This window comes from Pan troglodytes, chromosome X (assembly GCF_028858775.2).
Source record: "Pan troglodytes isolate AG18354 chromosome X, NHGRI_mPanTro3-v2.0_pri, whole genome shotgun sequence".
NCBI lineage: Eukaryota > Metazoa > Chordata > Mammalia > Primates > Hominidae > Pan > Pan troglodytes.
Genome location: NC_072421.2, coordinates 31,251,568 through 31,269,281, shown reverse-complemented (window position 1 = coordinate 31,269,281; position 17,714 = coordinate 31,251,568). Strand labels below are relative to the sequence as shown.

Genomic DNA, 17,714 nt, shown 5'->3' with positions numbered 1-17,714 from the left:
TCTAGGTATTTTATCCTGCTAAATAGTTATTTCGTCTAAGACATGGCTAGTGGGAAAGGAGTATATAACAGACAATAGGGAAAGGGTACCTAAATTACTCATCCTAAAGACAATAGATATTAGATACAGTTTTGGTAATTATCCTTCATTTTCACTGAAGTAAGACAAGAAAAAATAAAGAGGAAGTAGGCAAAAATGCTTCTCGAATGGAAGCTGAAATGTTCTCCTGTTGCTTTTTGAGTGGTTTTTCTTCATAATGCTGCTAATTAAAAAGTCTGACCTGCTGGTAGAAACAATAGGCAAGGCAGTCTAGAAAAAATTTCTGAAAAAATTCTCCATATATCCATTATATTTAAACATACCCAAATAAGCCATGAATCAATAGTCCCAAAAAGAGCTCGTTTTTCTTCAACGGCCTTTTGAACTTTTCTCACATTGTCAAGGAGCCAACGAAGTTTCACTGCACTGAAGTAAGTGCTAAGTGGAAGGCCTGTCTTGGACTAAAACAGTTGTGAAGTTCAGTTAGCAAATGAAAAGTGTAACAGTTTAAAACAAAACCACCAAACAAAAGAACTCAACAAATCACAAAATATTCAAAGACCCTGAAGGCAATCCCATAGTATTATGAATAAAAATACTTTTCCTGTCTCATGGCACAGGAAAGCATGTTCATGAACAAAGATTAGGGTGACATGTTTACAGTTCAAAGGGCATCCACGTAGCAAGGTAAAGAGAAAATTAAATGACACAACATCCTGTAATTAGATAGTGACAATGTAGATGTTGATTTTTGCAATAAATTAGTATTGTATGTAGAACCTAGCCCAAAACTATGCTGTTTATTTTATATTCCATAAAAATGACATTTAAACTATTAAAAACCAGAGAGTATACCAAATCATAAACTAATGATCATAACCAGAAAACTTTTAAAACAATAAGACTTAATAATATATTTTACATATATACACACACAAGTTCAAATAACATAACATGAAATTAGTAGACACTAAAGTAGAGCTCAAAGACATGCCAAATTAAAGCAACACAGGGCCAGGTGTGGTGGCTCATGCCTGTAATCCCAACACTTTGGGAGGCTGAAGCAGGTGGATCACTTGAGGTTAGGAGCTCGAAACCAACCTGGCCAACATGGTGAAACCCCGTCTCTACTAAAAATATAAAAATTAGCTGGGCATGGTAGCACACACCTGTAATCTCAGCTACTTGGGAAGCTGAGACAAGAGAATCGCTTGAACCTGGGAGGCAGAGGTTGCAGTGAGCTGAGATTGCGCCACTGCACTCCAGCCTGGATGACAGAGCGAGACTCTGTCTCAAAAAAAATAAAAAATAAAAAATAAATAATGCAACACAGAATTACTCTATCTAAAACAGCAGTTGCCTAAATTTAGCAAATATATTAAACAGAGGGAATGTGAACTGAGGAAAGATTAATGGGCAAAAATGAAACACATATGTGCTTACCAATCTTCCTTGAGAATGGGTCAAACCCAACTCATTTGTGGTTAGTATATTAAACACTAAATGTATATAAAGGCTGATTAAAGTTAACTAGTTAAGAAAATACGCCAGGCGTGGTGGCTCATGCCTGTAATCCCAGCACTTTGGGAGGCTGAGGTGGGCGGATCATGAGGTCAGGAGATGGAGACCATCCTGGCTAACATGGTGAAACCCCGTCTCTACTAAAAATACAAAAAATTAGCCAGGCATGGTGGCGGGCGCCTGTAGTCCCAGCTACACAGGAGGCTGAGGCAGGAGAATGGCATGAACCCGGGAGGCGGAGCTTGCAGTGAGCCAAGATGACGCCACTGCACTCCAGCCTGGGTGACAGAGCGAGACTCCGTCTCAAAAAAAAAAAAAAGAAAAGAAAAGAAAAAGAAAATACATACACAAAAATAATGCAACTATGTTTCCCCTCCCCATCTGTATTCTTATTTATCACCTAACTACAGAAAGTGATAACTTTTTCCCTCCTATCTCATATGAGTATGGTTTTGTAAGAAAACTCAAACCAAAGGATTTAATACTTTAATGCAACCTGTAAATTAAAAATCTTAACTCAAGGTTTTCTAGCTTTCTTTAAAAAAAAAAATCAATGCACAAAAATAATGGAAGGAGGCTGGGCGCGGTGGCTCACGTCTGTAAACCCAGCATTTTGGGAGGCTGAGGCGGGCAGATCACCTGAGGTCAGGAGTTTGAGGCCAGCCTGGCCAACATGATGAAACCCTGTCTCCACTAAAAATAGAAAAAAAATTAGCCGGGCTTGGTGGTGCTTGCCTGTAATCTCAGCCACTGGGGAGGCTGAGGCAGGAGAATCATTTGAACCCAGGAGGCAGAGGTTGCAGTGAGCAGAGACTGTGCCACTGCACTCCAGCCTGGGCAACAGAGTGAGACCCTGTCTCGAAAAAAAAAAATGGAAGGAGATATTTTATGGAAATATTATTTAATTTGAAGGAACAAGGGTCATCCCAAAAGATGACCTGGGAAGATCTCACAAAGTCAACAGCGAGGTAGTACATAATATCTTATTTTCATGATGGGGGTAGAAAGTGTAAAAGTTGCCTAAAATGACATCGGAGAGAAAAGCATGCATCCCTCGAAGCAGAGTGCAGCTGGAGGTGAGGATGAGGATTGGGCAGGGTGATGAAGGGAACGGAATAGAAAATGATTTATTCAGGACAAGTCTGAAGTTATTGTGGGGGGACGGAATGGTCAGATTACTGCAATTAATGGGATTTCAACAATAGTTTTAGAAGAAAATGATACAAGCATCCCACTGACAAATAAAAACGGGATAAACAACAACAAAACACAAAAAACAAAAACAGAAAAAGGGAACTTCCTTTTAGACGCTAGAAGAACTTGGCCTTGACCTTGCTAAAAAAAATTCCTCACCTATTTTAAAAATTCACTCTCCCTTCCTTTATGTGAAGAGGGATCTACATAAGGACTGAAAATTAGGCAGTTTTATTAGCCTTCTTCATATGAACAAAGTGGAAGAGGGGTTCAATAAAGGGCTAGAGTGTCTTTTACTTTCTCTCTCCCTGAATCCAGATGCTTAAAAACTCAAAAGCAGCCAGAACATTCTTTGATGGGCGGTAGAAAAAATAGGGATAGATTTGGAAAACATAGTTCAATTATAGAAAGCACCCCTCCCACCAGCACTTTGGGAGGCCGAAGTGGGCGGATCATGAGGTCAGGAGATCGAGACCATCCTGGCTAACATAGTGAAACCCCATCTCTACTAAAAATACAAAAAATTAGCCGGGCATGGTGGCACGTGCCTGTAGTCCCAGCTACTCGGGAGGCTGAGGCAGGAGAATTGCTTGAACCCAGGAGGCAGAGGCTGCGGTGAGCCGAGATCACACCATTGCACTCCAGCCTGGGCAACAAGCGTAAAACTCCGTCTCAAAAAAAAAAAAAAAAGCACCCCTTGGGAAGTGTGACTTAAGCCACTGGGACGCATTATAATCTCTTCCAGCCTGTCAATTTTGTGTTATTATTGTTCCAATCCACCACAGAGCAAGAAAGACGGGAAGGTAAAGACTTGAGTTGGCCTCAATTATCCGGGAAAAAGATTCTATAAATTGTATCAAATAACTATTGTACCATAAGATGCTTCTTTCTAGTGAAATCTGCAAACTTTTTTTTAAAAAAAGAAACATTCTTATAGTATACTTCTGAAGAAATTCTTACCTTGACAAAGTTATTATTTCCTGGAATTCTTTTACTAAGACTCTCAACGGTAGACTGGGTTCTTAGATCAAGCCACACTATAGACCAAAATAAAATAATATACATGAAAAACTTCATTTAAAAAATAAGAACTTACTGAAATCACTATCAAGGATAAAAGACTGATTAGTTTCTATAAGGAATTAAAATGCTATAGCTTTTAAGAGATAGAAATTAGAAAATTAGAAATGAATGGGCATATTGTTAGATAAAAATAAATTTATGAGAGGATTTAAAGCTTTTATGCAAAATTACAGACCAAGTTAGGAGAATAATACAAACCTTAGAGTGCTTATTTTGTATTATTTTTATAGAACAAAACTACAAAAAATATTTGGAATATAGATTTTCTAAGTACACATGAGGCCAGAGAATATCTAAAAGCTAGGCAGGCTAGTTGGTAGCACAAAATGCAAAACCCAGGATCATCATACCATATATAAAGTGTGCATCTTAACAAACTAGGGAGCAATTTGTGACTAAGACAAAGTAGATAACTTGATTCTGTTATTCAGGAAACAAAAGATTCCGTCTGTTATGTATGAAATGCTTATTTACATTGAAATCTTTCCAAGTATGCTAGACCCGGAATCATTAGAATCCTTTTAAAGGCACCATTCTTTCTCTCTGCTGGAGTATAAAAAAAAAAATCTCCATTTTAATGGATCAACATTATCTTTACTAAGTAGCTATTATCTACTTTCTAACCCCCTGGTGGAAAGGATTTCTGTTTTGCTTCATGTTAGTAGGCTTGAGGAAGAGGAAACACTAAATAGTACATAAAGTAATTGTGAAAGGCAGCCAATAGAATCAGCTAAGCTTTATTTGCCAGATTTAAGTTTTGTACTTAAACTTCAATAACTTTTAATCTATTTGTGGTCATTTGATATTTTTAGGACACTGACTGCTCAGATACCTCCTGAAAAGACTCAGTTTCATAGTCTATTTAAAGGACTCCAGGGAAGACTATACAAGCTTGCCCACTACCACATATTTGAATGCTAGCAATCATTGTGTAGTTTGGTTAACTCTTCTATATTACTCCATTCTCTTCATTAAAAAGCAGTTATTTCCTGTAGTAAATTTTAATCAATTCTTTCTAATTACTTATGCTGTCATTTCCCTGGAGGGCCCTGCACTTCATTTTGACAGTGGCTACTTTCCACAAGACTTAAACTGGGGACTTCAGGACAAGATACGGGTTTCTGTAGGTGGGAAAAGCAGCAAGAAAAGACTCACCACAACCAAGAAAACAGGAGGGAAAAGAGAAAGACCATGAAAATAGATGGCCTATAATAGATAACATCTGCATTTGCTGCCCAGTATCTACTCCTCCTGCATCTGTTGGGGAGAGGTATTTCGAATTCTTTTTAGGAAATCGTTCCACCCTCATCCTCAGCCATGTAGTGTACCTGAGATTTGATCTTACTCCCAGCTCCAGGAATGGGTCTGGGCCCCAGTGACTGGATCAGGAGACATGTGGTCAAAGAGATTTGTGCTCAGTCTGCAAGAGTCCCTCTTCTCAGCTGACCTTGGCAGTGTGTGGCTTGGGCCTGCTGCCCTCATGAAGGGGGAGTTGAATATGCCACATCAGGAGCCATCCCAGAAAAGGCAGGCTTGAGGGGGATGCAGGTGATACTGTCTGAGTCTGGAATCAAACAGCACCTGAACTTAGCTACCCTTGCACTGCTGCTTCCATGAGCAAAAGAACTGCCCCCTGCTTTAAACTTCACTTAGTTGAAATAGAATTTTCTATTATTTACACTGTGATTGATACAAGCCATTAGTGACATCATCATGGAGGTGGCAAGATCTCCCATGCCCAGGGAACAAGGGCAGTCTACTTTTACACAGTGGCAGTACTGTATGACTGTGACAAATGTGGACCTTCCTTACAGGTAAGCAATCCTAGCAGATGTTATTGGCTCACAGAAATAACTAGAAAAAGTAGAAGAATTAGAAAAGTTTTAAATCTATGATAGGTAAAATTAACAAGCACATCTCAATACTCAGTGTTTCAAAATACAGTGAGATATGAGTTTAAAAATGAATTTAGTGAGTTTTGATTACCTACTTTAAAAATTGAAATAGGATGAATTAGAATGGAAAATATCAGAGTTCAGTGCACTGGGTAAGATAAATATTGATTTGTGAAACTTTTGTTTTAGTTATGTGGATTTGCTGGATCATTATGTAAAATGTAATTCTTACCAAGGGGCATGAACAAATACATTTGAAAGCCACTGCCCCAGGCTTTTTTGGTTAATGACTTAAAATATTCTAGACCGTGTTTTTTCATATTTTAATGGACATAACATTCACAAGGGAGCTTAAAGATGGGCTCCATCCCCATAAATTCTAGGACAGTAGTTCTGGGAATGAGGCCCAGAAATCTGACTTTTAAATAGGTGCCCCATTTTGAGAAACACTGCTAGACTTCACGGCAGTGGTTCTTTCCTATAAAGCATACCAGGACTACCTGGAAAACCTTAAAATTCAGGCCCTACCTTGCATGATTCTGGTTGCAGGTCTAGGCAAGGCCTGAGCTCTGAGCCTCTGTACTTTTGTTAAAAGTGTCTCAAGTAATTCAGTATAATACTAAAACATGAGGACCTGTTTTCTTTCTCTCTCTCGCCCTTTTTTTTTTTTTTTTTTTTTTTGAGACAGAGTCTCTTTCTGTCGCCCAGTCTGGAGTGCAGTGATGCGATCGCGGCTCACTGCAGCCTCCGCCTCCCGGGAGAAACTCTTTTCATCTTTTCAAGAGCATATTCTTTAAAATACTAGGTGTGTTCCAATTATATGTTTAAAAAAATCTAAAGAACCCCCCCGATAATCAGATGGTTCTCCAAGTCCCAGTGGCCCTGTGATTCTATTGCTCCTTGGCAAGGACCACTTAGGCACTTTATTCCTCACTTGAAAGTTTGCAGCTGTGACTGACAATAGTGGTAAACACAGAGTTAAATCCTTACCACAAAGAATCAAAACACTGGATGTGAAATCAGGAAGACCAAAATTCAATGTTTGGCTTTGCCACCAATAAGCTATGTGATTTAGGCAACTCATTTTACCCTTCTTGGTCTGGATTCTCTAAATATAAAATAAGGAGGCTGGACTAGATGGTCTCTAAAGTCTTTCTCCTTCCATTGTTCCATGATCATAGAAACCTGTCATAATAATTACTGTGTTTTTATAGACAGACATTAAGGCAGTTAGAATACATGGAATGCATTAGTAAAACTGCCAAAGAGAAAAATATCAGTGGTTGGTACACTACCAAGCAATTCACAAATGCTCAAAATTAATTGAATTAAGAACAAAAAAATTAGAAAACTTATTAAAGAAGCTAAGATGGCAGAATTAGATTTGCAGAGAGACCAAAAGCCAAAGAGAAGACTCCCAAGCTGGAGGACTAAGCCCCTTGTGTAGGTAATCTCTGAGAACAATCAAAAGGAATGACAGATCCAGATCTGGCAGCAGAAGTCAATTTCCCCCAACATATAGGACTTGGGAGGCTGGGAAGTCAGCAATAGCCAGAGCACCAATACCTGAGGAAGTACCAGGAGCTGGAACTGAAGAGCCAGAGGGAACAACGGCAACTGGAACTGAAGGGCCAGGAGAAACTGGAGCAGCTGGAGCATTAGAAGAAATAAGGGCAATTCATGCTAGAGATGGCCAGGTTCAAGGTCTCTTGTTGACCATTTAGGAAATGGTAGATCACTTGGGCAAGTTTATCAGAATGAACACTTTTTCTACACATTGGTGTAGAAAAAGAAAAGGAAGAGGCAGGGAGCAGAAAGGGAACAAAGGAAGTCCAGTATGAATCTTTGATTCAATAATATTTCCATTTGGATGAAGACCAGGTAAATACCTGCTTCTTGTTTAGGATGACTCTTCTCTATCTGGCAACATATATGCATCCTAATTAGAAAAGTGGCTCAGGTGGTAACTGACTACTCATTCAACCACTAAATTGAAATGATGGATGATGTACTGAGGGGGCACAATCCTAGAGGATGTTAGAAAGGAATGGCAAGGGGCATGCTACAGTCTGTGTTGTGGCCATCTACACTAAGACATGAAAGGGCTGCTTTGGGAAGGCAGGTCCCCAAGAAAGCACTTTCCTGGTAAGATAGCTGGGAGTAAAGGGCACCTCCACAGAAGGGAGCAACGTGTCTAGAGGGAACAGGGGATTGCTAACTTCCAAAGTAATTAGGAAAAAAATAGAAGGAAAATTGATTCTAGGGAGTCCAGAACACTAGACAGCCCACTTCTAGAAGGTATGTCCCTCCCCTTATCTACACCAAGTAAAGCAGAATTAAATGGTCAAGCCCATCAAATAAGTAAGTTAATAAAAATAACTTGGATGATCTGAACTTATTTGTATTAAATAAAGTCACATCCAATCTGTCTGGTAGATTTAGTTTGTTCTGGAAAAAAAAAGTTTGAAGAGTGAAGATAAATGTAGTTGCCTCAATCCCCATGGGCTAGAGTTAGTGACATAGTAACAAACAGTACAGAGGAATAAATTATTTTTTAAATATTTAGAATAATAAAACCTCATAACTTTCCAGTTTTTCGTTAGTCATGACAATAGAAGGAAAAACAAAATAAAGTAAAAAAAAAAACCCACTAAGACCATCTAGCTGATTTCCATTTGACTAGAAACAGGCAAATAATAAATCTTCTCTGAGATGGTCTGTCATGAGCTGCTAGGGTGATAGGAAGTGAGGTGAAGGTGAGGCTCCAGGTTACGGAACACATCCTAAGCACAGACTGCTGACAGTTATACAAAGTGTTATTGGGTTGTTTCTCCCACAAGAGACATGATAGTAAAACAGATTTAGTTATGGCATTTTACTATTTGTCAAAAGCTAAGCTATTAATTAAGCTGGGTAAGTGGTCATTTGCAAGGTGGAAGAGACTATATTGATGGCTGCCCCTCACCTGATGACATTCTCAGAAACAGGTGGGGCCAAAAGTAAAACAGAGTTGGGAAGGAAAGATTGATTTACATATATGCCAAAAGGCGGGGGCTGAAGCCAATTTCAGCTCTTGGGTATAAAATGCCAAAATATCAATGACTGACTTGAGTGTGGGTGATCCTAGGTAGGCTCTGCATTTCCCCTAGGAACACCTATCATGTATAAACCAATCATTTCATCTGGCATTACTGGATGAAAAAGGCTATCAGCCAATTCAGAACAGTGGCCCTAGCTAACAATTACTGAAGCCTTATAATCCGTCAGGCCCTGGCTTAAGTATCCTACATGGATTAACTCACTGATCTACACCTCAAGTCTATAAGGTCTACACTTTTCATCTCCCCAGTTAAACTGTCAAGGTAACAGGCACAGAAGAATGGTAGGAAGTGGAAAAGCTAGGATCTGAACCCAGAACCTGAATCTAGAATTAAACCTCTAGGTAGGTATAGCCAAGATGATGTCACAGTCTTAACGGGATAAAAATAATTATTAAAGATTGGAGAACTCAAAGTTGAAAACTAAGTCAGTTTCTTTTTATTTGGCCAGATTTGAATAATTCAATCACTGCAAAATAAATACAGCAGTATTTCTTTACCCAGGATTGAGGGAGATGTAAGGTTTTCAAAGAATCCTGTAATAATGGAATTTTTTTAACGGAAAATAAGTGGATCTTAATAAAGCTGAAAATTCTAGATTTTACAAAAGTGAAAAACCTTCTCCCACAAAGAACCAATTGAAAAAAAATACTTTTAGCCAGGCGCGGTGGTTCAAGCCTGCAATCCCAGCACTTTGGGAGGCCGAGGCGGGCGGATCACGAGGTCAGGAGATCGAGACCATCCTGGCTAACACGGTGAAACCCCGTCTCTTCTAAAAATACAAAAAAAAATTAGCCGGGCGCGGTGGCAGGCGCCTGTAGTCCCAGCTATTCGGGAGGCTGGGGCAGGAGAATGGCGTGAACCCGGGAGGCGGAGCTTGCGGTGAGCCGAGATCGCGCCACTGCACTCTAGCCTGGGCGACAGAGCGAGACTCCGTCTCAAAAAAAAAGAAAAAAAAATACTTTATTGTTTAAAGTTAAGTGTGCTTAGGCGTTTTAGGTGGTTTGTCATCTATGGTTTTCTTTTCTGCTGATTCTTTGAAATATAAGCCAGTTCCAGAAAAGATAAAAGGATTGAGCTCAAGGTTCAGATCTCAACTTATGATCACATAGGTTTAATAATTGGCCCAGTATTGGCCGGGCGCGGTGGCTCACGCCTGTAATCCCAGCACTTTGGGAGGCCGAGGGGGGCGGATCACGAGGTCAGGAGATGGAGACCATCCTGGCTAACACGGTGAAACCCCGTCTCTACTAAAAATACAAAAAATTAGCCGGGCGTGGTAGCGGGCGCCTGTAGTCCCAGCTACTCGGGAGGCTGAGGCAGGAGAATGGCGTGAACCCGGGAGGCGGAGCTTGCAGTGAGCCGAGATCGCGCCACTGCACTCCAGCCTGGGCGACAGAGCGAGACTCCGTCTCAAAAACAAAAAAAAAAAATTGGCCCAGTATTAACCAGTATGTCAAAAAAATGTAAAAACGATAACCAATCTTTAAAATTGCAATACTCTCCATAAAGAGTTATGTGTGCCATTGGGAACTTTAAATACAACATCTTAGAAAAAAATGTTTGCACTACCATTTAAATATAGAAAAATGTTTTAGGGACAACGAAATATTTTTTGTGGGTGGTTTTCTTTAATATCCTAAAAGTGTTAAGCCAGGGACTCTTGCCTTGCTGGATTAGTCCCTACTGTGAATATTTTTTTTTTTTTTTTTTTTTTAAGATGGAGTTTTGCTCTTGTTGCCCAGGCTGGAGTGCAATGGCGCGATCTCAGCTCACTGCAACCTCCGCCTCCTGGGTTCAAGCGATTCTCCCGCCTCAGCCTCCCTAGTAGCTGGGATTACAGGCACGCGCTACCACACCCAGCTAATTTTTGTATTTTTAGTAGAGACGGGGTTTCTCCATGCTGGTCAGGCTGGTCTCAAACTCCCGACCTCAGGTGATCCGCCCACCTGGGCCTCCCAAAGTGTTGGGATTATAGCCGTGAGCCACCACGCCTGGCCTATGAATGGTATTTTTATATTAAATCAAGAATCGTGCTCTACAGAAAGCTACCAGAGTGAGGGTCATATTGCTCTATACTTACCATACATACCAATCAACTGCAGTGGTGAGTGAGCAAACTTGGCCAATTAGGGGGAAATACAGCTAGGCCATTCTAGTTCGGACAGAACATTTCCCTGGTAGCATCAGTAAAATGTGTGTGTAAACATACTAAACATCACTGATTCAAGCCTTCTCTCGCTTCACATTTTAACTACTTGGGTAGTTTTGTGCTTCTTGGTCAGTTTAGTCTGTGGCTTATTTACTTTTTCAATAATAGTTAGAAGACAACCAGTTATGTAGACCATTAATAAAAGCTGCTTTTGGAAGGAAAAGGCTTAGAAAAATGGGTGGGTAGAGGAAACCCCGTGGAAGGGAATATTGAAGATAATGCTAAAAGGGAAAGAGAGAAGTACCAGGAAGACTAGGGCAACTGAAGAGAGGCAAGAGAAGCCCAAGGCCTGCTTCGGTTCCAGTGCCACAAAGCTCTTGCTGATCCACCAGTGAGGTCATTATTGTAAATGCCTGCATCATGGCACAGTGGCTGGAAAGCAGTGATGCAAAGTAACACTTCCCCATTTTAGATATCACATTAATGTTTACCTTATTAATCACATAATTAACAGATAAATTCTAAAAATACATAGAACTTGTAAATTAGGCCATCTCTTCCTCAATGGACCCATTTAAATTTTTTTCTGTTTATAATTGTATCTGATAGAAAAGATGTCAATAAACAAACACATCTTTATTGCAAGCAAAAACAAATAGCCCTTCTCAGTCTTTACCTTCATCAAGCCTATGCCGTGGCCACCAATGATATCCTGAAGTTCTCCTATCTTGGTTTTTCTGTTACCGTAGTGGGGGTGAGTGAATTATTGCTTATCAAGTGTCCCTGAGCCATAAAGAAAGGAGGCCACATAGAAGTTTTTAAAAAGGGAAACGTAAGGTGCTCCTCTCATATGCTTGTTTGTAATAAATATTGCTCATCTGGCCGGGTATGGTGGCTCACACCTGTAATCCCAGCACTTTGGGAGGCCGAGATGGGAGGATCACTTGAGGCCAGGAGTTCAAGACCAGCCTACTCAACACAGCGAGACCCTATCTGTATTTAAAATATATATATTTATATACAGCTATATATATATATGCATATATCATCTGTTGTATAATTTAGTAAGACAGAAATAAAGAGGAGAAGGACAGGCCTAGAGTTACAGAGATTTACAAGAGAAATAGACAACGAATGAAGAAAACATACAAAGAGAATGCTATGGACTGAATGTATGTGTCTCTTCCAAATTCGTATGTTAAAATCTTAACCCCTAATATGATGGTATTAGAGATGGGACCTTTGAGAGATAAATTAGGCCATGAGGGTGGAGCCCTCATTAATGAGATCAGTACCCTCATAAAAAGAGAGAGCTTACTTTCTTTTTATCACTGTCTGCCATATGAGGATGAGAAGACAGTCATCTGCAAACCAGGAAGAAGGTCCTCACTAGACACCAGATGGGTAAGCACCTTGATCTTGAACTTCTAGCTTCCAGAAATGTGAGAAATAAATTTCTAATCTATAAGCCACCCAGTCTATGATATTTTTGTTAAAGCAGCCTGAACCGAGACAGAGAAAAAAGTATAAAACCTGCAGACTGTGATATAAACAAAGCAAAAGAAGTTCAAAGACAAATATACGCGAAAATCTCATTGTTTCCATCCATCCTACCTTGTGTTGCTTTAGAATAAAACTGCTAAAGATTTAATATCATGTTGATATTTTCAACTGAAGACCTACATGGAGATATGACACTTTAGAGTTTTCCTGGATGAAATAAAACTGAAGGCAGAATCTATGCTTGTCATTTCTTAGTGGCTCTCCTCCTTTCCTATTTCCCTTTCTCCTTCTAGCTTCCAAACTCCTATCCTTAGTTTCTGTAGCAGAAAGTCAAGTACAAGGTCTTCCTGGTTTGTCACTATATGCCAAGGGTTATCACAAAACCTAGAACACAGAAAGGCACCTATTCTTTCATTGAATTAATTTTATATTAATTACTATAGTGAGTTCATCCATAATAAATTGAGATTATCACATCTATGTTATCAATTTTCAAGTCTACATTTGGAACCATCTAATTTCTCATTGCCCAGAATTAGCTTCTATTACAAGTTCAATACTCACCTTGTCAAAAACAAGGCCATTTTTTCTCTCAGGTTGGTACCCCCTAAATATTATTTAATTTCTTTCTGTTCTCTCAGGCTGAAAATCTCACAGGCCTGCTTTATTTTCTCCCTCCTCCTTATGCCCTATCCAATGTATAAACAATAAAATTTTTGTTGTTTATAAATTATCCAATCTAGGGTATTTTGTTATAGTAACCTGAATGGACTAAGAGAATGGGTTAGCTGCCTAGTGTATCAAGTCTACACTACTCTGCATAGCTTTTGGTGACCTCTATATCCTCACCAACTCCTAGTATATTTCACTTTCATTTCTTAATAATTTTTTCACTGGATATAGAACTGTATGTGGAAGTTACTTTCTTTGAGTACTTTAAAGGATTCATTCCATTGCATTCTGACTTCCTTTGTTTCCACTGATAACTTAGCTGAAAGTCTTAGGGTCACTCTTTTGAACGTTATATATCTTTTTTCCTCAGCTACTTCAAAACTTTATATCTTCATATCCCAGCGTAAGTATGGTCTTCTGTATATTTATCTTGCCTAGGGATTATAGTGCTTATTGAATCTACAGCTTGCTATCTTTCATCAGTTTTGAAAAACTTTCTCCCATTATCTGTCAAATGTTATTTCTGCCTCATTTTTTCTCATTCCTTTCCTTCTGGAAGTCCAATTACAAATATATTAAACTTCTTCACCTTTTCCCATATTTCTGTTACATTCTTTTGTGCCTTTTCTAAACTTTTGTTTCTCTGTGCTTCAGTCTAAATATTTTACTCTCTCTCCCAGTTCTGATTTATCTTCCAGCTCACAAATTCATCTTCAGCTATGTCTCCTCTGATGGTAAAACCCCATCAATTGAGTTCTTAATAGAGTTTTAGAATGTCCATTTAAACTGGACTTCCAATTCTTTGCCAAGACTATCAATCTCAATCTTGTCAATTAATTCCTTGAACATATTAATTATGGCTATTTTAAACTCTAAAAACTCTAATATCTGAATTTCTCGAGTCTGTTTCTAATGTCACTTGTTTCTGTTGCTTTTCAGTCACGTTTTGTTTTGTATGCATGGTTTTTTTGAATAGAAAACTAGATAATGCATATGAAAAATTCTAGAGATTATTTGAGGCTCTAGATGATGTTGTCTTCCTCCAGAAAGGATTTACTTTTATTTCTGAAAGGAAGTTAGGCCACTAGCATTAGCAATCTCAGATCATCTTAATCCAATTAGTGTTAAAGATCATTTGAATCTGGGCTTCAATTCCTGTGAGGGTTGGTTTATTTTCAGTTTACCTCACTTCCAGGATTTGACCTTTCACAGTCCCAGTCCAAAGTCTGGGATTTTACCAACACTCATCCCCACCCTTGGCAGCCCTTGACTTCACCTTTTGCCTCCTTATCTTTATGGACCTGCAAAAGTGTGGCTTAGCCTGTCAGATACTCCTTTCAGAACCTACCGATATCTCCAGGAGATAAGCAATGCCAAATGCTAGGCTTATGTCTCTGGGCTTTCCTTCTGTCCTCACTGCCTTGGTAGCCTTCCAGTTCTTCAGAATTTTATTTCATTTTCATCCAGCTTTTCTGGTTGTTCTCAGCATACTGGTGTGTTTGAAACAACCCATTCCACCATCATGGGATGGCTAAACTCTCCTTTATCATCTGTTTTGCCTCAAGCTGCCCCGTGTTTTAAGTCTACACTACACTGCATGGCTTTCAGCCCCCTCTATATCCTCACCAACCCCTGTCTACCCAAATTAGAATACAAGCTTTAAGGTTGGAGAGTGTTCATGTTTAAACTGTGGCTTTACTCTACTTATAGCTACATGCCATTGGACAAGTTATAGAGCTTTTCCACAATTAACTTATAAAATAGGGGTAGTAAAATCTGTTTCACAGGGTCAGTGAGATTAAATAATATGGGTAAAATACTTAGCACAATCCCAAAGTAATAGCAGTTAGCACTTACTGAGTATTATTATCGCTGCTAGTTCTACTAAAAATAAAAAAAAATGAGTCAACCTATGCATGAAACTCATCCATTTCTTTACTCTGGCAAAATATGTGTACACATTTTCACCTTCATAGCTTGTTCACATTATTCCTCAATTTTCTCTTTTCCTAACGCAATCCAATATACGCTTCAAGGCCCAAGTGAAGTTCAACCTCCACTGTGAAAAGTATGCTGAAATTTCAAAATCCATACTGATATGTACTTGCTCTAAGTCCTTTTCAACCTATCAACACATGATTTATCAACTATTCCCTAATTTTGTTTTATGGATTGTTCCCTAATCTAGTTTTCTCTTTCCAAAACTAGATTATAAAGTGCTTAAAAAAACAGCCAATATAATTTGTATCCTTTATAGTACCCAGGATAACATCAAACATGTAAGAGGTTCTCAAAACATGTATGTGGCTCAGGATAGAAGAAAAGAGTTCCTCATATCCTATGAACATTTGAATTAATACTGCAAAGCACGTAGAATGGGGGAGGGGTGCAGAGGGACACAGGCAGAAGAGAAGGAAATAAGTAAATAAGCACATCACAGAAAGATTTTCTAGTAAAACATTTACTTAAATCTTTACTGTAAGCATAACTTCAGCTTACCTAGTTGCATTATTTGAAAAATAACAATCCAAAGTCCAAAGTTCCATTTTTACAATTCAGTGTTTAGAATATAACTGGAACTAGCCGGGCGTGCCAAGGTGGGCAGATCACCTGAGGTCGGGAGTTTGAGACCAGTCCGGCCAACATGGTGAAACCCTGTCTCTACTGAAAATACAAAAATTAGCCGGGCATAATGGTGCACACCTATAATCCCAGCTACTTGGGAGGCCGAGGCACGAAAATCACTTGAACCTGGGAGATAGAGCAAGCCGAGATTGCACCACTGCACTCCTGCCTGAGTGAAAGAGAAGACTCTGTCTCAAAAAAAGAAAAAAAAAAAAAAAAGCTCAGAATTTAACTGGAACTTTCTGGTTTGCCTGAGTAGGCTCTTCCTTTCATTAAGAAAACAAAAGAAAGTAAAACCTTAACTAGTTCAGGAAGTTAGCTAACATTGATCTATCAAAGGATACTCTCCTAAATACTAGTCATTAAATAGTCTGTCTTATATTCAAAATGAATTACTCATGAGAATGAGAACAAAATAAACATTTAAAACATGTACTTCTGGCTGGGTGTGGTGGCTCACACCTGTAATCCCAGCACTTTGGGAGGCTGAGATGGGTGGATCACTTGAGGTCAGGAGTTCAAGACCAGCCTGGCCAACGTGGTGAAACCCCATCTCTACTAAAAATACAAAAAAAAAAAAAAAAAAAAATAGCTGGGCATGGTGGTGGGCGCCTGTGATCCCATCTACTGGGGAGGCTGAGGCAGGAGAATCACTTGAACCCAGGAGATGGAGGTTGCAGTGAGCCGAGATTGTGCCATTGCACCCCAGCCTGGGCAACAGCAAGACTGTCTCAAAAAAAAAAAAACAGAAGAAAGAAAGAAAAAAAAAAACACCACAGAAAAAGATGTACTAAAAGGATCTTTAGTTGTAATTCTTTCAAATTTTTTGAGAATTTAATTTTTTATCATAAATACAGAAAACATACTAAATACTTTCTTATAATACAATAACATTAAATACTTTAACTTTTAATAAAGATTATTCCCCCAAAATTATCCCCTCTCTGATAATTTCTGATTCCATTCCCCATCCCACAACTTAGTATTTTATTGATAAAAAATTGTGCTTTGCTTTCTGACACAATGAAGTCTTTTAGTGATTGTAATTTAGAACAAAATTTTCCTTTTAGGAAGTGGTAGTATCATTCAGTGTTCAACAACTGTCATGCTAATAATGATGCTAAAATATACTCAGGATCATTTATACCTAATAAGTTGTGATACCTAAAAGTGGTATATTTGAGATTTGGGGTTTTTTAAATCCCTGCTCAAATAGCCACATTTGTAGAAGAAGCAGCTAAAATTCGAATATTCTCTTTTTATAACCTTAGAAGAATAATTCAAATTCCTAGATGGAAAGACGTTTGTACACACAAGTACTTTATAGAAAAATGACTGTGAACATACGTAATTTTAATTTTTTGAGGGTAAGGAGGTAAGATCTCTTTTAGATGTCGCAAACAGCAGGGGTTATAAAACAATTTGGCAAACATTCACTCATTTGTAAGACAATCTGCAAGAGGAGAGAGCATGGGAGAGTTAATTCACTATGTGAATATGTATGATCCAAAAATGGTAAATATACAACAGTTAATTTCTTAGCAGACTCTTCTGCCCATCCCATCAAGATTATAGGCACCATGACTGCATGTGTTTTTTTTTCTTTCTTTTTTTTTTTTTGAGATGGAGTCTCACTCTCTTGCCCAGGCTGGAGTGCAATGGCAAGGTCTTGGCTCACTGCAACCTCTGCCTCCCAGGTTCAATCAATTCTCCTGCTTCAGCCTCCCGAGTAGCTGGGACTATAGGTGTGTGCCACCACACCTGGCTAGTTTTTGTATTTTTAGTAGAGATGGGGTTTCACCATGTTGACCAGGCTGGTCTTGAACTCCTGACCTCGTGATCCACCCACCTCAGTCTCCCGAAGTGCTGGGATTAACAGGCGTGAGCCACCATGCCTGGCGACTGCATGCTTTTTTAGCAAGATATTTTAAT

The 17,714-nt window shown here is 39.0% G+C and overlaps 1 protein-coding gene across 12 annotated transcripts in view; it reads right to left on the bottom strand.

Moving 5' to 3' along the window:
* GK (glycerol kinase) overlaps nucleotides 1–17,714 on the bottom strand; it is a 77,665-nt gene that overhangs the window by 35,777 nt on the left and 24,174 nt on the right. For 6 of the 12 annotated variants that reach the window (XM_016943686.3, XM_016943685.4, XM_054676175.2 and 3 more), the window contains exons 5-7: nucleotides 7,299–7,382; nucleotides 3,715–3,791; nucleotides 363–500 (exon numbers count right to left, since the gene is read on the bottom strand). In XM_016943686.3, the coding sequence (XP_016799175.1) occupies nucleotides 363–500; nucleotides 3,715–3,791; nucleotides 7,299–7,382 (299 nt within the window). The remainder of the gene's footprint in view (nucleotides 1–362; nucleotides 501–3,714; nucleotides 3,792–7,298; nucleotides 7,383–17,714) is intronic. The other 6 variants (XM_003317403.5, XM_016943689.3, XM_054676174.2 and 3 more) reach the window with 1 other exon arrangement.